The 25,931-nt window shown below is 46.1% G+C and overlaps 2 protein-coding genes and 1 long non-coding RNA gene across 3 annotated transcripts; all 3 read left to right on the top strand.

Moving 5' to 3' along the window:
• The first annotated feature begins 2,657 nt into the window (after positions 1-2,657).
• On the top strand, positions 2,658-4,809 carry LOC120666573 (60S ribosomal protein L10). Its single transcript, XM_039946443.1, has 4 exons — positions 2,658-2,767; positions 3,481-3,982; positions 4,112-4,193; positions 4,432-4,809. Exons 1-4 carry the CDS (start codon positions 2,758-2,760, stop codon positions 4,498-4,500), a joined length of 663 nt encoding a protein of 220 aa, XP_039802377.1. The 5' UTR covers positions 2,658-2,757; the 3' UTR covers positions 4,501-4,809.
• A 10,960-nt stretch (positions 4,810-15,769) lies between these two features.
• Positions 15,770-20,356, top strand: LOC120667995. Its single transcript, XM_039947962.1, has 3 exons — positions 15,770-15,934; positions 16,111-16,350; positions 20,030-20,356. The coding sequence occupies exons 1-3, from the start codon at positions 15,770-15,772 to the stop codon at positions 20,354-20,356; spliced, it is 732 nt and encodes a 243-aa protein (XP_039803896.1).
• A 4,770-nt stretch (positions 20,357-25,126) lies between these two features.
• LOC120663746 lies at positions 25,127-25,582 on the top strand. The gene is made up of 3 exons (XR_005670609.1): positions 25,127-25,192; positions 25,276-25,373; positions 25,452-25,582. It is a non-coding gene; the product is annotated as an uncharacterized LOC120663746 (long non-coding RNA).
• Positions 25,583-25,931: the final 349 nt, after the last annotated feature.

The following is a 25,931-nucleotide window of genomic DNA, read 5'->3' as shown; positions in this document are numbered from 1 at the left end:
TGTCCTGGCAGATCCTCGTACTCGGCGAAGTTGGTACTGGTCGAAGAAGCGTAGGAGGCAGCATTGCGCATCCCAATGGGGAAGGGTGACGTCGCAGTCACGCCCCCCCTGGGAGGCACTAGGGCTGCAGTCGACGATAGTGTCGGCGCAGCTGATGCCGAAGCACGCGATGATGATGCGGTGGCCCCGTCGGCCGCGACGCTGAGCTGCGACATGGCAACCTCAACCCACGTGGTGGAACTGAGGCGTGCCGCCTGGCGCCGCTCTACGCGCGCGTGTCGCGAGTGCTGGCCCGAGCGCCTGTTGCATCGGGCTGGTGAAGCCGGAATGTCCGGGTTGCGTCTGGGCGAGAGGAGCTCCATGAGGTAACCGTTGCCGGTTGCTCTGAACTCGAGACCCCGAACCAGATCACGTACCCTGCTGGGAGCGGATCCGAGATGCCCATGGGGAATGGGTTGGATCTGTCCGCCATCCCTAGAGATCAAATGGGAACAAAAGAGAAAATGTCACGCAGCGCCCCTACCAAGCGCCAACTGTCGGTGTCCTGACCCGACGGTCGAGACCCCAACTAGTAATGATGCGTGTTTCCTCGTCGCAGATGTTGATGCAAGAGGCAACATAGTAACGCACGGGTTTATCCTGGTTCCGGCCGCGGGGCCGTACGTCCAACAAGGGGGTGTGCAAGGGCACTGTATTATCTTGCACCAGAGGTGCCTGTAGTAGGGGGTACAGGCGAGGCGAGAGAGGGAGGGAAGCTCCCAAGTCTCTGCTAGAGGTGAAGTTGATTGAAGCGAGTGCCAATATCGGGTGCTGAGCGTTGTGTTCTATCGAGTGGTCTGATTGTGTGACGATGATAGCCAACGTCCCCCTTGAAAGGAAGCCCGCCTCCTCCTTTTATAGTCATAAGGAGGGACGGTGTACAATGTACAAGGGATCGTGGAAGTCGTCGTCTTTCCCCCGAATCGCGGGGGTGCAGTGGTAACACTCTGGGAAGTACACTGTGGGGCATGGCGTCGGGCGTGGCAGTTGTCATGGGTATCGTCCTTGGTCTTGCGAAGATCGCGCCGGCGCCCTGCCAGCGTGTGGTGAGGTGGAGTCCAGACAGCCGGAGTTGGCAAAATAGTAACGGGAGCTGTGCCGAGCCCATCTCGTCCCGCGTCGTAGGTTCCCACAGTCCCGCCACAGCGTCCGGGATGGCGGAGCAGTGACCGAAGTTGGCGGATGGGACTCCGGTCACAGCCACTGTGGGGAATGGCGGCCTGACACCGTCTGTCCTGGGCTCTGTGGAGGAGTGGTTGGCATTTAATGTCTCCGTACGACGGGCGGGTGAGCGGCTGGGCCGTTTGTCCTTTGCGTCGAAGGGTGGTCTCGAGCGAGGCGGAGATGATTCGCCCTGCTCGAGGGTAGGTTACCCTCGAGCGAGGCGGAGACGCGGGGCGCGGTCGAGGGTCTCGATGGGAGTCCTCGAGCGAGACGGAGATCACCCCGCGAGTCCAAGGAGGGTGCGGATGGGCCGCATGCTGGGCTTCTTTGAGTCCTTTCCTTTCTTCCAGATAGGAAGGAGGCCGTGGGCCTTCGTGGGCTCAGTCGCCTAACATGTGTTTGAGTTTTTAGGGTGACTTTAGTACCCTGATTAGGGTGTCCCTAATCGTGGTCCCCGACAAGGATTATAATGGTTTGATCCATTGTTACCTTATCTTTCATGAACATATGATCTAGTGGAGAAAAAATCCATGTGTGCTCACATTTTTTTCATTGAATCTTTTTTGAAAAAGAAGACTTGTATAACTGATTCCACACTCCAAATTTGAATGTGGTGTGTATTTTCTTTTCGCTTCATGAATTAAAACTACTTCATATCTAATCCTTGTATGGATCGATACATAGGATCGCCCTGGTCTAGATAAGAAAACTAAAACATGTCATGTTTGTTTGGAGTTTTCCTTTCAACATATATACTTAGCTTGAATCTCTACATTTCACTTCCAAAGTTATCATTGGGCAAATAGCGAGTCGGAGTAATGCGTTAGTATGTACCACTCTAAAGTTCTACTATTTGGATTTTATACAACTCCGGGAAGCCATACCTATTTGGATTTTTTTTTCATTCTTTGACTCCTTAATGTTACCCTTTTATCCTTCATCATCTCCCATGGTTGGATGTTTGTTCGCATCACCATTGTGCGATCTTGAGAAAGACCCGCTTTCTCTTCGTAGGCATCTACCCGAAGGTATCTATGGATCTTTATAAAAAGGGTTACTTTATGAATTTAAAAGGACCGGGGTCATTGTGACAAAATACCCTAACCATTTTGCAGTTTTTTTTTCAAATTTAATCGAATATGTAATGTGATTACCATACAAAGGAAAATCGAACTATTGGACATTGGATCCATTCGGAAGGAACCGATCTATATTAGCCCAATCAGAGCAGTGGACAAAGTAAATCGCACATAAACGAGCCCACTATCTGATTTGGTTCAGTGGGCCAACCACACACCTCGGCTCGCCAACTTACTGGGCTCCCATGGGCTTCTACACCAGCTTTTTCCAGGGCCTAGTACCGTGAAGCCCAATATGCCCGTGCGCATGCCGTGACGCACGAAACCCACGGCAGCACGGCCCTATTCCGCGTCCTCCCCCGCTATATAATGCGCCTCGTCGCTCGCCCTCAAACCCTAGGCCGCATCCCTTCTTCGTTTCCTCCCCGCGCCGCCGCCTCCGCTCGCCGCCGCCGCCGCCGCCGCCGCCGCCACCATGGGCCGAAGTAAGCTCCCGTTTCCGAACTGTTCACACATGTTCTCTACTGTTGATTATGTCCTTGCGATGTTTAATAGGGCTCTTTTCCTGTTCAAGTCTCGACCAGATCCATGATAGTTGTGCGAAATCTGTTTGATCTTTGATTTTTTTAGTTAATCTGTGAGTTAACCTCACGCGCTCGTTACTTGTAGTTTGCTGCTGAGTTGATTTGTGAATCTCACAGGGATACCTGCTGTTTGATTAGTTAGGTTGTGGGCGCCTAGTATCAGTTTCGATTTGCGAGACCTGCATCGCAGGAGGGAGCTTGGGCATTGGGTATTAGATTCTCTGTTCCTAATACTGTAATAGATTGTTAGTCTGTCCTGAAATGGCTTCTCATGGTTTGTAACAACCCACTGTTGCAGTTTATTGATGATCTTTGTGACTCATGTTAGAGCAACCAGTTAATTGATTCAGTATTAGTAGTTTACAAATCATCTTCTTGTGGTTAGCGTGCTTTCCCTGCTGAAATGGTCAGCAAACGATCACAAAAATCATGTCAGATTTGAAGTGTGAGCAGCTAATGGATGCTTCCTGTTTTTACTCTAGTCACTTGTTATATTAATGTATTGGTTCTCATGTTTCATGGTTTTGTGTCATGAATCAGCACTGTTGCACTTCTGTTGATTCTAATACTAGCTGTTAATAACGAGATTTTATGTTTCTGATTACCTTTTTCAGGACCTGCGAGGTGCTATCGCCAGATCAAGAACAAACCATATCCCAAGTCAAGGTATTGTCGTGGTGTTCCTGACCCCAAGATCAGGATCTATGATGTTGGAATGAAGAAGAAGGGAGTTGATGAGTTCCCCTACTGTGTGCACCTTGTCTCTTGGGAAAAGGAGAATGTCTCTAGTGAGGCTCTTGAGGCTGCCCGTATCGCGTGCAACAAATACATGACCAAGTCTGCAGGAAAGGATGCCTTCCACCTCAGGGTCCGGGTTCACCCCTTCCATGTGCTCCGTATCAACAAGATGCTTTCGTGTGCTGGGGCTGATAGGCTCCAGACTGGAATGAGGGGTGCCTTCGGCAAGCCCCAGGGTACCTGTGCTCGGGTGGACATTGGCCAGGTTCTTCTTTCTGTGCGCTGCAAGGACAACAATGCTGCCCATGCCAGTGAGGCTCTGCGTCGTGCCAAGTTCAAGTTCCCTGGTCGCCAAAAGATCATTGAGAGCAGAAAGTGGTGAGTGCCAAAAAAAATAATCAACTGTTGAACCATTGTGTTACATGAATGCATTTCTAATTGCTTTGATGTCCTGCTAGCATAAAAATATTTTTATGTCATTGTTTAACTTTACACTTCCATTTTCAGGGGCTTCACCAAGTTCAGCCGTGCTGATTACCTGAAGTACAAGAGTGAGGGTAGAATCGTGCCTGATGGTGTCAATGCTAAGGTATAGCTATAACTTCTCAAAGCCTATGGTTGTGGTTGTGCCAGTCTCAGAATTGTTTTTGCTATAATTCGCCTTTGCCATTGCTTCATGTTTGCATATTTTAGACAAGATAGTTACAATTTTACTGAGCTTTATCCCTAATTTGCCTGCACGCCTCATGTATTAGATTGTTTGATCATCTCAGCAGCACAGGCCAGTGCAAGTAATCTGATTTCTGTCTTTCTTTACCCTTTTGCAGCTGCTTGGTAACCATGGTCGGCTTGAGAAGCGTGCTCCTGGGAAGGCTTTCCTTGAGGCCGTTGCTTAAGTTGCCCAGACTTCTACAGCAGGAATGCGATTCCAACCGTTTTGCTTTAGTCTATCTTATTTTACTTTGTGGAACTTAATTCCAAGTGTTGGTGGTATTACAGTGCCATGTCTGAACTTACCTATCTTGTTAAACATCGTTCTTTATGCATGGAGTTATCTGTCACATGCGTCATTGGATTACATCTCACTTGCGGTATGGGATGGAATTGTATCTCACTTGCGGCAGTATCTGGTTGGGGATGTGTCGTATCTGTGTCTGAATGCTTGGTTTCTGAATTATGTTAATGTGCCGTGCTATGGTTTTGTAGTTTTATTGTTCCTGCAATGTTGAAGTATTATCGTCCCTGGTTTCGGGTTTGATAATTGTTCCTGTTCTGTGACGATACATAGAACTCACCAGGAATTGTGTAAGCGGCTTTGTGTAATCAGAGCGAAGCATCCTAGAGTTGTATGTTTAGTTCGTTGTCTATCCAAATGTTGACTGAATTGGGCTTCCCATCTTCGAAGGAGCCCACATGAGCAGCAGCTTGATGGAGCACGCTGGCACATGAACTATATGTTTAGTCTTTATTATTTAGAGAATCTCGAGTTACTATGATTTTGAAAAATTTGAAGTTGCAATTTTATATGCTGACCTGAAAGTACTTTCGATCCATTTAGAGGGTCAAAGGCTCAAAGCAGACAAAGCTCTATTTAGCACGAGATGGGCCGCGGGGTCGGGCCGTTGGAACCTGAAAGATCCGACCGAATAAGGAATGCAAAGGGCCCAAAGCCCTGGTGCTTTGCACAAAGCCACAAACCTGTCGCGCGCCCTCCAAATTTGCGCCGATCTCGTCCCGATATTCTTGTAGTTGAGTCAAAATAGTAATTTTTATGGAGCAAACTTCAAACTCTAGTTATACAATTATTTTGGAACGGAGGAAGTATACATTACTCCGAGGTGCACACAAACAGGCAGCTTGTTGATAATCGTCCTCGAGAAAGAGTTGGACGGAGCTCTATTTGGAGAGCAGCTCCTGCAACGACTTCACCGGTAGAGCTAAAGCTGGTGAAAAAAATATAATTTTGACCTCAAGTTAAAAAACGGCTTCATGCTATATAGTACTTCTTCATTTGCTTAAAAGAGGTGAAGTTGAAGCCGATAAAAGTAAAGCTTAACATATATCATGTTATATTTTTCAAACCCTTCCCTCTTTTTAACACGCAGTAGTAATGGAGAGTTGGAGACATGGAGTAGTACGAATTTCAAGTTGTATTTCTTTCTCGTTGAGCGTACGTACAAATTTCTCAACTGTCTGTTACACAACCTGAAGCTGTCAAGTATGACTCCATTGGAAATGATTACCTCTAGATAAAAAAAGAAGAATTAAAAGGAGTTTTCTACTGTTGTAGTTGTAGAATGTAACTTTATTTTCGTTATTTCAGGTATTTAAGTAATCGGATTGGTATGGCATCGTCATGCATGCGGTTCGCCGGCTTTCCACTCATTAGTCCACTAATCGCAAGCTGAACTACTCCACTATCTTGGCTGATTTGCATCACCGTACCCAACTAATCCGATTTTATTTTAAAGCGAGCCCTCCTTTTCTGCTTGCAAAAGCCTCAACCGTCTGATCCGTCATGATCTGTGCGTGCTCCCCGTGGGTCTCACACAATAATGCGCCTTGCAGCAGTAGTACAATGAAAGATATTATTATATATATGCTTAGTAACACCATATAGATAGTGTGGTTATTGGACTAAATTATTGTGCACTAGCTAGTTTGTTGCATCATGCGCTCGTGTAGTGTCGGTTGTTTGGTAAGTGGAGATCTATTGGCTGTTTTGCATCGCTTACGTGAGCTATGTTACAATACTTTTTTTTATGGTTATGTTACAATACTTGGGTTGCCAGGGGCCAGACATTAACTAGAAAAATAGTTTTGTATATAATCTCATACATTTAATTCTAGATATTATAACTGTATTCAATAGAAAAAATAGTCATATATTGTAACTGTAGTCTTATACGACTTGATCACTATAATAAAAAAACAAAGGTGTGAAGTATATCAGTATATGGCTACATTATGGTATTTATTAGATCTATGTAGTACATTTATTCCATGATAACTCTAGTTGCAAATATAATCATATTTGGTTTTGCTCTAAGAAAAACTATGTAAATCTGACTATCCTAACTTGATTCTTCATCATGAAAAAAATACTTTTTTTTAAGAAAATTGTGTTACTATTTCAAGTTGCTAAATATATTTTTATATATATTATTAATTAAAGTTGCAAATTGAATTAAGATGGCAGAATAGCCATTTTAGCCCCTAAACTATCGTGCAAGACTCAAATTGGCCCCTGAAGTATCAAAACGTCCAATTTGGTCCTTAAAATTCTAATTTCCAACTCAATCTCGTCCATCCTCCTTCATTGCTCATTCAAATGACTCTCCTACCCTTCCCTCATTCATTTACCTGGCACCCCTTCACGGTGTTTATTCCCTGACCACCGTTTCCTCCATCTCCCTCTCGGTCCTCATGTTGGTGGAGGGGCATCCTGGAACTGGACGCTCCGGGATCCACCGCTGCTCTCCAGCACAGCGGCCGCTGCCTCCACACTGGAGCCACCAGAATATGGGAAACGGGGGAGACAACTCGAATGAAGCAGATGAGGGAGGGAGAAGGAACTGGGGTTCTGAAAGTGCATCTAGGCCCCTAATTGATTTTTGGTGATTTTTGACAATCACAATTTGGGGATATGATGCTTTGAAGAAAATATGTGCATGATTAAAATGAGAAATTCAAGAAGAAGATAAAAGGAAGGTCCCCAATTTCAAAATGAGTATGGTGGATTCGATCGGGATTTAATTTTAATTTTCGGTTTGAATTGGAGTATAGGATTCACCGTACTATCAAGGGGGACGCATTCGCATGAATTTTTGGTTGTTAAAATGCTTCACATGATATGCAATCCTTGAGAGAAAACACCCAAAAAAATCAGCCACAGCACAAGTTCCTGCACTGGGTCGGATGATCCGGCCCTAGGCCGAATGATCCGGCCGCACAGTGTCTGAACTTTCGGAGTAAGTCCGGATGATCCGGCCCTGGGCTGGATGATCCGGACCTGGTGACTTGTGAGCGTCCAGAGCAGCCCAGGTCAGATGATCCGGCCCTGTACCGGATGATCCGGACCTGGGAATTTCAGTGTGCGTTTTGCCTTTTCTGTTCCTACCCCGGATGATCTGAGGTAACCCCGGATGATCCGGGCACCACCAGAAAACATACAACAGCCACTTTCAGGGGTGGGACTATATATATCCCTTCACCCCCTTCCTTCATTTCTCTCTCTCTCCCCGACCAACCTCGACTCAAAAAACACTAAATCCTCCACTTCTCTCCATCCAAGAGCTTGATTCTTGCAAGGAAACACCTAGGTATTGAGAGGAAGTGAGATTCGAGGTGTGATTCGAGAGCACTCCGTGAGCTAGCACTTGTTCATCTCAAGAAGCATTTGAAGCAACCTCGATTCGTCGATTCGCGTTTGTTACTCTTGGAGCTTTGCTCCTAGACGGTTAGAGGTGCCAGTGAGCTCCTTTTCCTTTGTGGTTGAGCCTCCGGAAGTTTGTATTACCCGTCCTTTGTTGACTCTTGCTAGTGAGCACCTCAATCCTCCTAAGTGGTTGATTGAGTGAGGGAAAGGGTTAAAGGGTAACCCTGCTCTTTGTGAGCACCTCAACGGAGACGTAACTCCTTTGTGGAGTGAACTTCGGGATAAATCTTGTGTCAATTTTATTTTTATTGTATTTATTGTTCTTGACCTAATCGTGACTTGATCTACTTGTTAGTTACATTTCCTTTTGTACTAAAGTGTCTCTCAGGCTTGTCTACTTTTTTTTATCAACTTTGTATTCAAAGGGAATCGTCAAAAACAAAGTAAATTTCAAATCTCGTGCAAGTTTATTTGCCCCTGTCGGATCATCCGGGCCTGACCTGGACCGGATCATCCGAACCTAGGCCGGATCATCCGGGCCTGACGTTTTTCTGCCAAGTTTTTTTAGGAATTTTTTGAATAGGCCTATTCACCCCCCTCTAGGCCTAGTGTTGATACTTTCAATTGGTATCAGAGCCTAATCTCTTGATTAAGGCTTAATCGCTAAGGGAAAAACACTATGGCCGCCGAGATGTCCGCAAGTGGTGGTGGTGCTTCATCCGCATACGAAGTCAATGACAGTGACTTCGAAGTCAGCGATGTTGAAGGTGAAATGACTGAGCAAGAAAGGTCAATCAAGCGAAAAGAAAAGATCAAGAAGAAAATGAGTGAAAGAGTCGAAAACACGGTTCTAGCTCTTTTCAATGAGAAGATGAGGTTGGAAAGTGAAAAGAAAGATCAACAATGTTTTCACACCACATCTCATACATATGATAGCTCAAATTTCCAATCCAACAACCTCTCATTCTCTACTGTTCCAATGGGCAAACCTCCTCACTTTGATGGAATGGATTATGCACGTTGGAGTGATGACATGCAAGTGCATTTGTATGGTCTTAACCCACACCTTTGGACCATCGTGTGTGTTGGTGTGCCTCAACTCGGAGAAAACGAGGTGGTCACTCCGAAACATGAGCATGATTTGTTTCGCAATGCCCAAGCCGTGAGAGTCATCAAAAGTTCTCTTTGCACAATGGAATACAACAAAGTTAGAGGAATGATAAGTGCAAAGGAGATTTGGGAAACTCTCCAAATGTCACATGAAGCCAATGATGAAGTTAAAGAAGGAAAGATGGATCTTCTTCAAGAAGAGTTGGAATCATTTGTCATGAAAAAGGATGAAACCCTTCAACAAATGCATAATAGGCTCACTCTCCTAGTTACTGAGATTAGAACTCTTAGTAGCAAAGATTGAGATGATTTCAAGATCACTAAGAAGATGCTTAGAGAATATGCACCCAAAAATCCAATGTTGGCAACCATCAGTAGAGGCAAAGAATCATATAGAAAGATGAAGCCAATCAACTTGTTGAATGAGTTGAAATTTCATGAGATGAATGAACTAGATGTGGCCAAGTCAATTGGTCAAGATGAAGTCAAGACTATTGCTCTCAAGGCCGAACCTAGCAAGACGGTTGAAACAAGTGAGAAACCATCAAAGCAAAAGAAAAAAAGCGGAGTCAAGTGATGGAGATAGCATTGATGAAGAAACGGCAATGATGGTGAGAAACTTCAAGAAGGTTATGAAGAAAAGAAATTTCAAGAGAGGGACAAAACAAAGAACATGCTACAAGTGTGATGCAAAGGATCACTTCATAGCGGATTGTCCTCAAAATGGCAATGATGAAAGTGAAGACAAGAAGCACAAGGGCAAGAACAAGAACAAGAGTTATGACAAGGAGAAGAGGTACAAAGAGAAGAGCCAAGAGTACAAGAAGAAGCATGGCAAGGCACATGTTGATGAAGAATGGGAGTCTAGCGACGACTCCGACAATGAGGGCACGACATCTCTTGCCTTAATCTCTACATCATCAACACCAAAGCTCTTCAACAATCTCTCCGATGATGAAGATGAAGGTCCTATGTGCCTTATGGCCAAAGGCACCAAGGTAACGAACTATGCCAATCCTCCATCTTCTCCTACCTCCACATCTAGTGAAGTAGAAAATGATTTAGATGAAGAGGAGGCTCAACTTAAAGAAAACATGATAAAGAAGTTTGGCAAACTAGATTATAAACAAATTAAGAAACTTATGGAGAAATTAGAGAAAAAGAAAGAGATTCTTAGAGAGCAAGAAGAATTGCTCATCCTTGAGAAGGAGAGAAATCTTGCTCTAGAAGAATCTTTAGCCAAGGAAAAAGATAAGGTTGAGAAATTGGCAATGGACTTGTCTCTTGCCAATGACTCAAATGTGAGGATGTCAAAGGATCATGCCTTGGCAAATGATTCACTAGCTAGCCTAAAGAATGCCAATAGTGAACTTCAAGAGAGGCATTCACGCCTTGAAGATATTTAAAAAAACTTGAAGTGAACTATAACACTCTTTGGGAGAAGACCAAGTCTAATTCCAAAGCTACTCTTGAGTCTAATGCCTCCACTAGCAAAGGGTGCTTGAAATGTCATAATCATGATATAAATGCTTGTGTTACTAACTTTGCAAAGCTATAAGAAGCAATCAAGATCAAAGATGCTCAAATTTACAAGTTGAACATGCTATTTGGAAAGGAAAACCTTAAGCCAAAGAGTGATTTCGAGTCACACCCGGCTTATAGCACGGCTCAAAGGTTTCCAAGCATTTATGATTGACTTGGCTACACAAGAGGAAACAAGGCAAATGGTTCTAAGATTGTGAATGGCATGTCCATCCCTCTTTGGAAGAAAGGAGCAAACCTTGGCGACTTGATGAACATGGCTCATCATAGCACAAAGATGAGTGTTGACCAAAGCAAGAACAAGGTTGAGAACACAACAAAGGTCAACACAAGCAACAAGAATGTGTCATCTCCCATATCACGCAACTACTTCATTGACTATACTGTGGTGATTCAAAATGGGAAGATGGTGGTCAAATATATTTGTGCTCACACAAGGAAGTTGAGGAGTGTGTGGATGCCCAAGATGACTTATACTAACCTTCAAGGACCCAAACAAGTTTGGGTACCTAAATCTTGAGCCTTAATTTGTTTTGTAGGTATACTCCTCCAGTGGAAGCGCATGGTTGATTGATAGTGGTTGTTCAAATCATATGACCGGGGAGAAGGACTTGTTCACTTCTTTGGAAATGGATGACATCCCCAAAGAAACTATTGTCTTTGGAGACAATAGCAAAGGAGAAGTGATCGGTCTAGGTAAAATTGCTCTTGCTCATAATAATTCAATTAATGATGTTTATTGGGTTAAAAAGTTAGGGTACAATTTATTGTCCGTCTCACAACTTTGTTTAATGGGCTACAATTGTCTCTTTACTAACGAGGGTGTGACTGTCACTAGAAGGGAGGATTCCTCTATTGCTTTTACGGGTCTTTTAAAGGGCAAAGTTTATCTTGTTGATTTCTCTAAGGAGAAAATTGAACGCAAGACTTGTTTAGTGGCAAAATCTGACTTGGGTTGGCTTTGGCATCGCCGCCTAGCCCATGTTAGCATGAGGAACTTGGTCAAACTTCAAAAGGGCGGGCACATCCTAGGACTAACCAATGTTGTCTTTGAGAAAAATAGATTGTGTAGTGCATGTCAAGCCGAGAAACAAGTTGGCGCTCCACATCCTCCCAAGAACATCATGACATCATCAAGACCTTTGAAGCTTCTACACAAGGATCTCTTCGGGCCAATCACCTACATTAGCATTGGTGGTAACAAATATGGTCTTATTATTGTTGATGATTTTTCTCGTTTCACTTGGTGTAACAGCCCAAAAATTTACCAAAGTAAATCACGCGCTAAAAATAATTTTCAAAATTTATTTTGCATCGTTGAGCTCAAATCTTTTCTAAACTCCTAATCTCCCGAAACCTTTCCCATCGAACCCCTGTCCCGACCCCCGAATTCAATCACCACTCCATCTCTTTCCGCGTGCGTCGCCGAGCGCGCGTGGCCGACTGGCTCTGCGGTCACCGCCGCGAATTTTGTCGGCTCTCTCTCTCTCCCTTTTTCTTTTTCTCCATTTTCTTTTCCCCTTTTTCTTTTTTTCTTTTCCCTCCTCCTTCCTTCTCTTTCTTCCAGCTTCCCTCCTCTCATCGCTGCCGTGCCATCCTAGTGCTGCTCGGCGCCGCGCGCCCCTGCTCGCCACCGCCCCACGCGCTCCATGCAGCCGTGACGCCCGCCGCTCCGCTCGCCGCTGCCGCCAGTGCCGCCTTGGCACCCGAGCTCGCGAGTGCAGAGCGCGCACAGCGCCCCACCATCGCCGCCGGCCGCACGCGCACACACTGCTCCCTGTCCACGCCGCGCGCGCGTCCCTCCCACGTGAACCACGTGCCGCGCCGCCCGTCGTCAAGCGCCGCGCCGCTCGCTGCCCGACGGGTCTCATCACCCTGCGCTCGCCGCGCCGCCCGGCACAGCGCCGCCGCCTTGGCGCTCGCGCTCGCTGCGAGCAGAGCTCGCACAGCCACCGCGCGTCGACCCTCCTGCGAGCACCTCCCCAGCTACCGCCGTCCCCGCTATGCGCCACCGCCCCCTTGCTCGCCTCGACACCCGCGCAGCACAACGCCACCGTCGGTACCGCCGCCATTAAGGCCGCCCCGACGAGCTCACCGGCCACCACCGGCGCCCCTCCTCCCCACCGCCTTATTTCGCCTATAAAAAGACCCCTCGCGTCGCCCATCACCACCACAAGCCACGCCACCCCCGCGTTCGTCTTCCCTGGTTCCCTAGCGCTGCCGCTGCCGATCCTCGTGGCCCTCCCTCCACGCTCCATCCCGGCCCGAGGTGAGAAGAGGGATGGAATCCCCTCGCCTCCCTCCCTCTTTTGCCCCCATCCCCGGCCGTCGCCGTGCCTCAGGGCGCCGGTATCAGCGCCTGCGCTGAACGCCCCCTCCCCTCCTCTGTTCCACGGAAGAGAGCAAGAGGAAAGGCAAAATTGCCTTGGGCCCCCTCCCTTTTCCCCATTTCCATTAAGAGTCCACCCCCTCTCTATAACCTTTTACAAAAAGGCCCCTTCCCTTCTCTCTTTTTGAGAATTAGTCCCTCTGCCATATAGAAATAATTATGAATAGATCCTTATCCTTTCCGAGAATAACCCTGATATTTCCAAATATTATAATCAGGTCCCTTCACTAATTACAAATGAGCCCCTGGATCCTTATTTAACCCTAAACCTCTCTTTAACCTATCATTTCATGCGCCAAACATTCTCCGATTGACCTGAAATTTTACCACGCCTTTTCTAACATAATTCCGGCCATGCCATTAGAAAACCGCCCAAACATATTACTCCTATCCCCATATCTTAATTGTTTCCAATTCGAGCTCAACGATAAAATCTTTATTTCTTTTTCTTGATTGTGTGCTTGCTTGTGTGCGTCGTAGATCACGGTGTGAACGAGGGAGAACCCATCGACGAGCAGTACTGCGAGCAAGTGAATGAGAACCAGTTCCCCAACCCCAAACCCGAAGGACAGTACCTTTATCAGGACTTCCCGGAAGGCTTTAAGAACGGCAAGTTCAATCCCATCTTTTGATGCATGTTTTGTCACAGTTTTATAAACACAACCTATTGGCATGTTTTATGAAACTGCATATGTTTTGACTGCTGAAAAAATGGTTGGATAGCCACCCCTTGATTTGTTATAGCCATTCCTTGACCACCAAGATTAATGTATGAATGTGATTTGTTTAGACATTAGTCGCTGCTAGAATGCTTAGGACCTTAAACACGGTACAACTTGTTTTATAAAAAGAAAATGTGTGAGTGTGTGTGGGAAGAGAAAATGTGGAATTTTTGAAAGATGAGTTTAGACGGGATGGATGGCACTTCTGTGTGAATTGCCAAATGGTGTGCTCGTACCTGTGTGGTTGAGCAAGGAAGGGAGATATCCATCTTGTCACAATTAAGGATCGAGTTGTGTGTCATCTTGCCTAATTCCACTATCGTGCAAACCTCTCGACCGTTGTATGGGCAACGACTTAGCATAAACCCCACTAGTTAGTCTGATAGCCATCAGGAGAGATGAGAGCAACGGGTGACCAAGGAGAAGGGATAAGCTCTGTGTGACTTATGCCCCGGTTAAACCTCGGAGATAGGTCGATGGCCCCTTGGTGGATCCCGTGGTGGCTAGTCAGGTCTAGCTAAGGTGGGTAATGGCTTTGTTGGGATCTGCACTGACACTAAGGTGATCGTGCTGTGGTACCCTGCTTGTGGGTAAAGTTGCACACCTCTGCAGAGTTAAAATCTATTCGAATAGTCGTGCCCACGGTACTGGGCGAGTTGCGGTTTGGTCACACAACTAGTGTTTCTTCTGGGAATGGATGAGTTGGCGTGAGTTGTTTTGGAGAAGTGTCTGGCAGCTGTGCCGTGTGCTACGGCGGATGAGGAGTCCGGTAGCAACTTTAAACTGAGATCCTGTGTGGATCAACCCTACGTGTTACTCAGTGCAAGATAATTGCTTTTGAAAACCCCTTTCTTTCAAATAAACCCCTGCATAAAAATTAGTTTTCCGCAAATTAAACCCTAGCCTTATCCTTGATTTACCCTGTGTATTATATTCTGTTTATACCCCCTCCGTGGGTGTGGTTGGACTTACTGAGTACGATTGTACTCACCCTATTCTTAATTTTTACAGAGGAAGATCCAGACTTCGTTTATGAAGACGTTGAGTAGTGGTTCCATTCTGCACCCAACCTTGCCTGTGGATAGGGTCACCCGCAAGAAGCTCCGTATGGCGCAAGACTCTGATGACCTTTTTGTAGTTAATGTCGTTGTGTGGGTTTTAGTTATCCTCGCGATAGTGCCGCTTCACTGCCCATTACCGCGTAGAGTTGTATGGTGATGTACCATCTGATGTAATAAATGTATTATCAGTCTCCTGGGACTGATATTTGTATCACATTTAAGTCTTCTCTTATGAGGGGACGCTTCACTTGGGTTTTCTTTGTGCATGACAAAAGTGAAGTACAAGGAATTGTCAAGAAATTCATTAGAAAGCTCAAAATGAATTTGAATTGAAGATCAAAAATGTTAGAAGTGATAATGGCTCGGAATTCCGAAACACCAATGTTGAGGAATATCTTGATGAAGAAGGAATCAAGCATGAGTTCTCCGCTCCATATACCCCACAACAAAATGGCATTGTGGAGAGGAAGAATAGGACATTGATTGAAGCTGCAAGAACTATGCTTGATGAGTACAAGACTCCGGATATCTTTTGGGCCGAAGCGATCAACACGGCGTGTCATGCCATCAATCGTCTATACATCCACAAGTATTTGGGCAAGACACCATACGAAATAATCACCGGTAACAAGCCTAAGGTGCATTACTTTAGAGTTTTTGGTTGCAAATGTTACATTCTTAACAAGAAAGCCAAAAGCTCGAAGTTTGCACCAAAAGTTGACGAAGGTTTTCTACTTGGTTATGGTACTAATGAACACGCATATCGTGTTTTCAACCAAACCACCGGTGTTGTTGAGACCACGGTAGATGTGAAGTTTGATGAATCCAACGGCTCTCAAGTAGAGCAAGTTGATATGAACCTTGTAGATGATGAAGAACCTCCAAATCTAGCAATCATGAGAATGGGATTTGGTGAAGTAAATCAACGAGAAGAAAAGGGGAATGCTACGGTTGAAGCAAGAAATGACGACCCATCATCATCCACTAGAGTTGAGCCATCAAGCTCTCAAGCCCCTCAAGATCAAAGTCAAGATCATGGTGACGATCATGATCATGGCACGGATCAAGGGGGAGCACAAGGTGAAGAAACTCAAGGAGAAGCACCTCAAGTTGAAAGAGATGATGATGGTGAACTTATTCAACCACAACGCCAAGTGTCTTATCCAAGAGTGAATCAAAGTGTACAACGGGATCATCCCGTTGACAATATCCTTGGGAGTATCCGAAGAGGGGTAACTACTCATTCTTGTTTAGCAAGTTTTTGTGAATATTACTCGTTTGTTTCCTCTTTGGAACCTCTTAAGGTAGATGATGCACTTGGTGATCCGGATTGGGTAATGGCCATACAAGAAGAGTTGAACAACTTCACAAGAAATGAAGTTTGGGAATTAGTGCCAAGACCCAAGCAAAATGTCATTGGAACCAAGTGGGTTTTCCGGAACAAACAAGATGAATATGGGATTGTGACAAGAAACAAGGCTAGATTGGTTGCTCAAGGTTTCACTCAAATTGAAGGCTCGGATTTTGGTGAAACTGATGCTCTGGTGGCTAGGCTTGAATCAATTCAGATATTGCTAGCTTATGCCGCCCATCATGATTTCAAATTATATCAAATGGATGTCAAGAGTGCCTTTTTGAATAGACCACTCTCTGAGCTAGTATATGTAGAGCAACCCCGGGCTTTGAAGACCCCAAGCATCCCGTCTACGTGTTCAAGCTCCATAAAGTGCTCTATGGGCTTAAGCAAGCTCCTAGAGCATGGTATAATGCCTTAGGGAATTTCTTCTCAAGAAAGGATTTGTAATGGGTAAAGCTGATTCTACTCTCTTTACTCAAAAAGTAGATAAAGATCTATTTGTTTGTTAAATTTATGTTGATGACATTATCTTTAGTTCTACTAATAAAATGTTTTGTGAAGAATTTAGTAAGATCATGACCAAGAGATTCAAGATGTCCATGATGGGTGAATTGAAATTCTTCCTTGATTTTCAAATCAAGCAAATGAAGGAAGGGACTTTCATATGTCAAACTAAATATACCCATGATATGCTCAAGAAGTTTGACATGGCCGATGCTAAACCCATCAAGACTCCCATGGCCGTGAATGGACATCTTGATCTAAATGAAGATGGAAAATCCGTAGATCAAAAGGTATATCGTTCCATGATTGGTTCTTTACTTTATCTTTATGCATCTAGGCCGGATATTATGCTTAGCGTGTGCTTGTGTGCAAGATTTCAAGCTAATCCTAAGGAATGCCATTTGGTAGCCATTAAAAGAATCTTGAGATATTTAGTTTTAACTCCAAACCTCGGCTTGTGGTATCCCAATGACTCCACTTTCGATTTACTTGGCTATTCCGATTCGGATTATGCCGGTTGTAAAGTTGATCGAAAGAGTACAACGGGGACTTGCCAATTTCTTGGTCGGTCCTTGGTGTCTTGGAGCTCTAAGAAATAAAATTCCGTTTGTGCTATCCACCGCCGAGGCCGAGTATGTTGCAGCCGGTGCTTGTTGTGCTCAACTACTTTGGATGAGGCAAACCTTGAGTGGCTTTGGTTGTGAGTACAAAAAGATACCTCTCTTGTGTGACAATGAGAGTGCCATCAAACTAGCCAACAACCCCGTCCAACACTCAAGAACCAAGCACATTGACATAAGACATCACTTCCTAAGAGACCACGAAACCAAAGGAGATATCGCTTTGAGTCATGTGAGTACCGATAAACAACTAGCTGATATCTTCACAAAGCCCCTCGATGAGCAAAGGTTTTGTTTTCTTAGGAGTGAGCTAAATATCTTGGATTCTCGTAACTTGGCTTGACATGTTGCACATATCTTGTATTGATGACTAGACTAGAGAAAAACATGTTATTTGTGTGAGCATTTTCTAAAACCTTTGATGTTGTGATCGTTGGATCACTCCTTGACTCAAATGATCATTGTTATGTATTGTTGATTGTGGCTGATCATTTTGAGTTAAGGCTCTTATATGTCCATACACCATTCTCTAAATTATCGGATCAAAATTCTATCATCAAATCTATCTTTTTGGGCAAAAATTTCTGGGAAGACCCGGATGATCCGGACCTATGCCGGATCATCCGGCCCAAATCTTGTGCTAAGTCCGGATGATCCGGCCTCGCCCCGGATCATCCGACTCCCTTGGTACCCCAGCTTCCCAAAACCTTCTAGTCATCTCCGGATGATCCGGCCCCTGCCCGGATCATCTGGCCCTGACACTGAGACTATATAAAGGGCTAGCGGCCGGGACAACCCTAACCTCTATTCTTTTCTACCCGCCGCCCCCCTTTGCTCCTCAAAGCTCCGCACGGTGATTTCAAGATTCGACCAAGGGATTGTTGTGCTCTCTTGTGCCTTTGATTCTCCACGTCTCGGAAGATCCAGACCCCTCCGGAACTCTTCGATTCGCGCGGGAATCTCAAAGGTATTTTCATTCAAAATCCCCTCGCCCCGATCTCTTAATGTAGGATGTTCTAGGGAATTTCCTCCGATGAATCATCTTCTTTATCTATCTAGAGGTCATGCATAGAGTTTCATTAGATTTTGTTGGTCAAATCCTCGGATTCATTGATGTGGTGTTCATCCCGAGCGCAGCCCGGATGATCCGGCCTATGCCCGGATGATCCGGACCTGGACAGGTCCGGATGATCCAATGCATACCCGGATGATCCGGCTATTCTCAGGGATGACCTATTACTTCCTTGAATCTTTCAATTTCTTTTCATTATATCCTTATTTTTGGCTACTATTCTTGTGTTCTAGATGGTGAAAACTAAAGTGAGCAAGAAGAAGGGCCATCCCCCCACCGACTCCGACAGTAATTAATCTTATAGGGGGAGCTCTGATGAGGATGTTCAAGCCAGGCCGCAAAGCACTAAGAAGGGTGCATCCAAGAGGAATGTCAGAGGCCGTGGCTCAGGAAATCCACCAAGGCGAGGCAGAGGTACTTCTAGAGGGCAATCTAGCTCTGCACTTGCTGATCCTTTGCCAGATATTGATATTTCACATCTTGAGAGAGTTATGGCTACTGTTCAACGTCCAACTCGTCACCGTCTCGATCCTCCTATGGTGAACTACAAGAAAGGTGGAAGTTCTGTTGAGCACTTGAGATATAGTGAGGATCCAGCTGAGGTTGAGTGTATCTTCCGTGGTGATTCTCGCTTCTGGTTTCCTCACCAAGCCGACTGGTATGAGTTAGTCATTATTACCATGAAGCATATCACCACAGAAATGAAATGGATTGATTGGAATTATCTGAAGAGGTTATCTTCACCACTTAAAGAAGTTGTGGATGCTGTGTATGATCGCTGTTAGCAGATGGACTTGACTGAGATCATGAACTTCACTTGTGATTGGAATGAAGAAGTGGTGGCCCAATTCTATGCCACACTTCATATTAGTGAGTGTGGAAGAATCTTTCAGTTCCTGATTGGAGGAAACAGGTTCACATACACCATAGCTCAGTTCAGCTTCTTGTTTGGTCACGGTGGAGATCAAGTTGAATATGGTGGAGGCTATATTGTGAATCGTGATGCTTCAAAGGTGGATTTACATGAAGGTAGTGAACTTGATGCCTCCAGAATGCACTTTATGTATGATAGAGCTTATGGTGACATAGTGCTTGGGCAAGTCAAGGGCCTCACACCGTTTTATAGATTGCTCAACACATTGTTCCGCTTCACTCTCACTCCTAGAAGGGGTGACTCGGATAACATATCACATAGGGCTAAGAACTTGCTAGTATAGATGGCTCCTGGGAAGAGTAAGTTTGCTATCATAGAGTTTATATGGAATGAGATCATCACTTGTGCATCAAATCCATCTAGTGCCTGTCATTATGCTCCCTACATATTCCATATGATCAAGAATGTGACTCATCTCAACATTGTGCCCAACATCTCACATGTGTCATATCATTCAAGTAAGGGCAAGATTAAGTAGTCTCTTCACATTGGCAATCATAGCACTGGTATTGATCCTATTGGACATTTTCCTGGCGCTTATTCATCCACATTTGCTCCTGGTGGATCATCTTCTGGAGCGGCTCCTCCACCTTCTAGAGGTCCTTCATCTTCTCGAGCAGCACCTGCTTCGCCTGGACCTTCCACCTCACGTGGGCGACGTGCTCCCAAGAGCAAGAAAGGCAAGTTGGACTTCATTGCTCAAGGTATATTTGCTTGCTTCAATATGTGTCGCCAGAACTCTCAGGAGATCCGTGAGCATAGAAGGTATATGGACGAGGAGCTTCTGAAATTTGAGAGGAGGCAGAAAGAGATCATGGCCAAGGTTGATCTTCCATATTCTCCAGTTCGTGAGCCTAGGGACTTTCCCACGCCTCCTAGAGTCTATAACCCATGGGATGACTATGTGCCACAAGAGAATCCAGATGATGATGTTGAGCTTGACTATGGGGGTCAAGAGATGCCTAGCACAGCTGATGATGAGGAGGAAGAGGCCGGAGATGATGAGGAGACCGAGTCCGACGGTGATGGAGATGGCGATGGCGATGACGACGATGACAAGTAGCTCCCTTTTTGGTGCTTGATGCCAAAAGGGGAGTGAATTTGGCGTTTGGAGGCCCCCCTCATTCGCTTTCGCTCTATCTTTTTATCTATCTATCCTATTTATGTATTGGACATGTAAGAACTTATTTGTGATGGTGTTATGTGGGGTGTGTGCCACGTGAACAATTTCTATTTGTAAGACTTAATTTGCTAGTGTGATGTTGAACCTCTTATTTATCTATGATGTGATGCTTATGGATGATGTAATGTTATTTCTCACTTTATTGTTGTGATAATCTTGTCATATGCATCACGGATTTTATATCACACAAAAGCACTTGAATGCAATGATGTAGGAAGAGCTCACTTAAATATGTGCATTGGCATTTGAGGCCACTTTGAAATATTTATGCACATATTTAGGGGGGAGCTCTCCTATCTCTTATTTAGAATTCTTGAATTTTATTCTCCCTTTTTTAGTCCAAATTGGTATTGTCATCAATCACCAAAAAGGGGGAGATTGAAAGTGCATCTAGGCCCCTAATTAATTTTGGTAATTTTTGACAATCACAATTTGGGGATATGATGCTTTGAAGAAAGTGTGTGCAGGATTAAAATGAAAAATTCAAGAAGAAGATGAATGGAAGGTCCCCAATTTCAAAATGAGTATGGTGGATTTGATCGGGATTTAATTTTAATTTTCAGTTTGAATTTGAGTATAGGATTCACCGTACTATCAAGGGGGACGCATTTGCATGAATTTTTGGTTGTTACAATGCTTCACATGAGATGCAATCCTTGAGAGAAAACACCCACAAAAATCAGCCACCGCACAAGTTCCTGCACTGGGTCGGATGATCCAGCCCTGGGCCGGATGATCTGGCCGCACAGTGTCTAAACTTTCGGAGTAAGTCCGGATGATCCCACCCTGGGCCGGATGATCCAGACCTGGTGACTTGTGAGCGTCCAGAGCAGCTCAGGTCGGATGATCCGGACCTGGGAATTTCAGTGTGCGTTTTGCCTTTTCTGTTCCTACCCCGGATGATCCGAGGTAACCCTGGATGATCCGGGCACCGCCAGAAAACACACAATGGTCACTTTCAGGGGTGGGACTATATATACCCCTTCACCCCCTTCCTTCATTTCTCTCTCTCTACCCGACCAACCTCGACTCAAAAACACTAAATCCTCCACTTCTCTCCATCCAAGAGTTTGATTCTTGCAAGGAAACACCTAGGGATTGAGAGGAAGTGAGATTCGAGGTGTGATTCGAGAGCACTCCGTGAGCTAGCACTTGTTCATCTCAAGAAGCATTTGAAGCAACCTCGATTCGTCGATTCGCGTTTGTTACTCTTGGAGCTTTGCTCCTAGACGGTTAGAGGTGCCAGTGAGCTCCTTTTCCTTTGTGGTTGAGCCTCCGGAAGTTGTATTACCCGTCCTTTGTCGACTCTTGCTAGTGAGCACCTCAATCCTCCTAAGTGGTTGATTGAGTGAGGGAAAGGGTTAAAGGGCAACCCTGCTCTTTGTGAGCACCTCAACGGAGACGTAGCTCCTTTGTGGAGTGAACTTCGAGATAAATCTTGTGTCCATTTTATTTTTGTTGTATTTATTGTTCTTGACCTAATCGTGACTTGATCTACTTGTTAGTTGCATTTTCTTTGTACTAAAGTGTCTCTCAGGCTTGTCTACTTCTTTTATCAACTTTGTATTCAAAGGGAATCGTCAAAAGCTAAGTAAATTTGAAATCTCGTGCAAGTTTATTTGCCCCTGTAGGATCATCCGACCCTAGGCCGGATCATCCGGGCCTGACGTTTTTCTGCCAAGTTTTTTTAGGAATTTTTTGAACAGACCTATTCACCCCCCTCTAGGCCTAGTGTCGATCCTTTTAGGTTCGGCGGCTGTAGTCCATGGCGCCCTGGTGTCGACGACGGGTCCGTCGGCGGCGCCTCCTCAGGCAAGTCAGAGAAAGGAGAGGGAAGCCGCGTGGGTGACGGCGCTACAGAAGAAGAGACAAAAGAAAGGGTGACGCCGTGAGGTAAAGAAAATTAGGGGACAACAGTACAATCATTTTGGGTCTTCAACTGTCCAGCAATGAAGGAGGATGGACGAGATTGAGTTGGAAATCAAAAGTTTAAGGGTCAAATTGGACATTTTGATACTTTAGGGGCCAATTTGAACCTTTCGCGATAGTTTAGGAACCAAAATGACTATTCTGCCAATTAAAGTCATGTCGTCAATATCCTAACTAATAGACGTGTTTGGATTATTTTGAATTAGAGGTTGTATTTCAACGACAGGTCCAGTTCATACTACAACGATCAGGGAACTGTAAGGCGTAGCTCCCTCGGTCGATCAACAGTTATATCTTCGTCACATCTCCGAAATTTGACAGGCCAATTATTGGGACGAAACGTTTGAACAGCCGTACTGTTTTTTTTTTTAAATTTCCTCTGTCAGACTAATGAAAAAACCCTTTTATTGGTGCGCAAGTACAATCAATCATGAAAGGGAACGTGATGATGAGCTATTAACCACCGATGGGAGGGTTTTACATGTATATCATTACAAAAGATGACACCGATGTTCATACCATTAAAAAATTTTGGTGACACCTCTTTAACATCGTGTTTTTTCATTTTAACCTCTGTACCATTCCATCCACCATCCGTTAGCAATTAACAAATTTAGAGCTCTGACACGTGGGCCTAACATAATAAATTGACCGTTTTGCCCTCCCAGAACTTCACGCAGAAAGGCGCTTGGCTCCCACCCAACCACCCATGGCGAGGAGCTCATCAGCTCCCGCGCGCATGCGCCATGGTTGTGGCCGGCGTGCAAGCTCACGGCCACGCTCACCGGTGAAGCTCGAAAAACCCCCCACTGCACGCGTCGCGTCCTGCGCGAGAGCACCTGCAGTCGACCTGTTCGCCAAGGCCTGCCCGAGAGCTCTCTTAGTCGCCTGGGTACGACCTCGCGGCCTGCTCGCCGGCGTGGAGCGCAAGCTCTCCCTGCCGGGCTCTCGTCATGTCAAATAAAAGCTGTCCGATGCTCCAGCTCAATCCAAATGCAAAGCAAGCAGCAAGACCCAATAGAAGAACAGGCTCATCTTCTCGAAGGGGCCTGCCGCCACGATGAACCGGGGTCCGCGGGCTCCGCGCTGGAGATGGACAGTGGGTTCGGATGGTGCTGGAGGTGAGGGGTGGCGAGCGACAGATGGTGCTCGCGGCAGTGGCTCGTGAGGATGGGCAGGATCGACAGCTCCGGCGCCGCCTCCCCCCGCGCGGGCGCAGCGCCGGGCGGGCTCCACGCCAGCCGCGCCTGGGGGCGCTGCGCGGGCTCCGCCGAGGGCCGCCTGGTGCCGCCACGCGGGCGGGCGCCGCACCGGGGGGCGCCGCTGGCTGCCTGGGGCGCCGCCCGGGCTCCGCCGGGGCGAGGACGTCCGCAGAGGCCACGCGGAGGACAGCCAGGGCGGGGCCACCGCACGGCGAGGACGGCAGAGCGGCGACGGCGGAGCGGCGAGGACCGCCGGGGTGGAGCAGCCGCGCGGCGAGGGCGGTCGCGCGCGTGGACGGCCGGGGCAGGGCCACCCCGGCGAGGGCGGTGTCAGAGAACTTGCGACGGTGTGGAAGGAAGAAGAAGAATATGACAAGTAGGGCCCGCTCGTCATTGAGAGGAGAGAGTTAAGCAAGTTTTTGACACACAAGGGTATAAAGGTCTTTTTGCAGCTCCGTTATCCACTATTAGCACCCCTTCCGTTCAAAATGGTACGAAAGCACTACTACAGATATGATCATTGCAAACGGCTCATCACCGCCGGTTTGAAACAACCCGACGATGATAGTATATCACCGCCGGTTCTAAATTAACCCGACGGTGATAGTCACTCATCACCAATGGGTCGTATTACGAACCGGCGGTGATAGTTAGACATCACCGCCGGATTATATTACAACCCGGCGGTGATGCCAATTTTTTTTTCATATCTGGTTTCTCTCCGTCTCCTGTCTGTCTCCCCCTTCCACATCTTCCATCTCCCTCCCTCTCCCTTCTCCTGTCTTCCTTCCCCTCCCCTCCCCTCCCCGCCTCTTCCTTCTTCCTCCACGGGGCCCCTCCTCTCCCCGCGTCTCCTCCAGTGCCGCGCGGCGCACGGATCCCCTCCCCTCCATGACTCTCCTCCCATGCTGCGTGGGGGTGCGGACACGGCGGCGCTGCGCAGCTAGCGCGGCGGCGGCGGGGAGCAGCGGCCAGCCAGGCGCGGCGCTGCACGGAGTGGTGGCGCTGCACGCGGTTCAAAAATGAGGTCACGCTAGCTTGTTCCCCGCCCTTCTCTTGAGTTTTTTGTTTGATGCTGCAGGTTGCTAGCTGCAAATGCATTTGTGTAATTGAAGGGTTGGGCGTTGGGTATTTTGCTCGAAATGCCCCGCTGAACGATAATTGAGGAGCTGCGTGGTGCTGAATTGCTGATTGGTAGTCACTAGTCAGTTCGGGAGGGTAGTTCTGCGGTGTAGTTTTGAGCCGTCCTAGTTTCAGACTGTTCGACGTATGATAGAATTATACTTTGTCCAGCTACATCTTTTGGTCGCGTGGGCATTGCTGTCTATTGTCTCAAGTCTCAACTGTGACTGATTGCAACAGTCTGTCAAGGAGACCTACCATTTTGAATGATTTAGGGGTATCAATCTCATCAGCTCATGCAGACTGCCGCAGCTTTTAAGGCTTTTACTTTACTGTCCTGCACAATTAGCATCATTTAGTGTCCATTATGTGTTATATCTTTTACTAAAATATTTTTTAGGTAGGTAACATTGGTGGGAAAGAATTTTCTGAGTCACTAGCCCCAGATGTCTAGAAACTTCTTGTGAGTGAATGTTCTATTGCTTATGTTTCCCTTTCATTGTTTTGTGAATGATTCTATTAATGAAACATCTTATGTTGTCACAGATTTCAAGTAGCGGCCGTCCTGTTGTCAGAAAGAAGGCTGCTCTATGCCTTCTGCGGCTTTATAGGAAGAATCCTGATGTTGTGAATATTGATTTCTGGTAGTAATATTATAGAATATTGAAGTACTACATAATACTCTACCAAATATAATATGCTAATTGGATTCTGCATATCAGGGCTGATCGAATGGCACAACTTCTAGATGAGCGCTACCTAGGTGTGCTGACATCTGTCATGACTCATGACCCTTTTTGTTTCATTAGTATCCAACAATGCGGAAGCATATTGGAATTGCCTTCCAGAATGTGTAAGAATTAAGGCTCGCAAGAAATCAAGATATTCCACAGGAATACACTTACTACAGAATCCCATCTCCTTGGCTTCAGGTACTTTCCTTTCTCATGCCATCATTCCTTCATCTAGTTTGATTTGACTAAATTGTTTTCAATATTTAGTTTATCGAGGACTGGGCAACCCTTCTCCAACATGTGGGTGACAAGGGTGCAGCCTTGGGTCGATGGCTGGGACCAGGCAGAGGAGAACGTGGCGCTTGCGACCCCTGCACACACGGAGGCTTCGTACAGGGCGTACCTGAGCTGGTACCAGCCTCAGACTCGTTGCCGCTTGATATATGCTGACATGCAACCACAGCCGCA

Source organism: Panicum virgatum, chromosome 3N (genome assembly GCF_016808335.1).
Source record: "Panicum virgatum strain AP13 chromosome 3N, P.virgatum_v5, whole genome shotgun sequence".
NCBI lineage: Eukaryota > Viridiplantae > Streptophyta > Magnoliopsida > Poales > Poaceae > Panicum > Panicum virgatum.
Note: the sequence above shows the minus strand (reverse complement) of the source record. Positions and strands in the feature narration are given on the sequence as shown.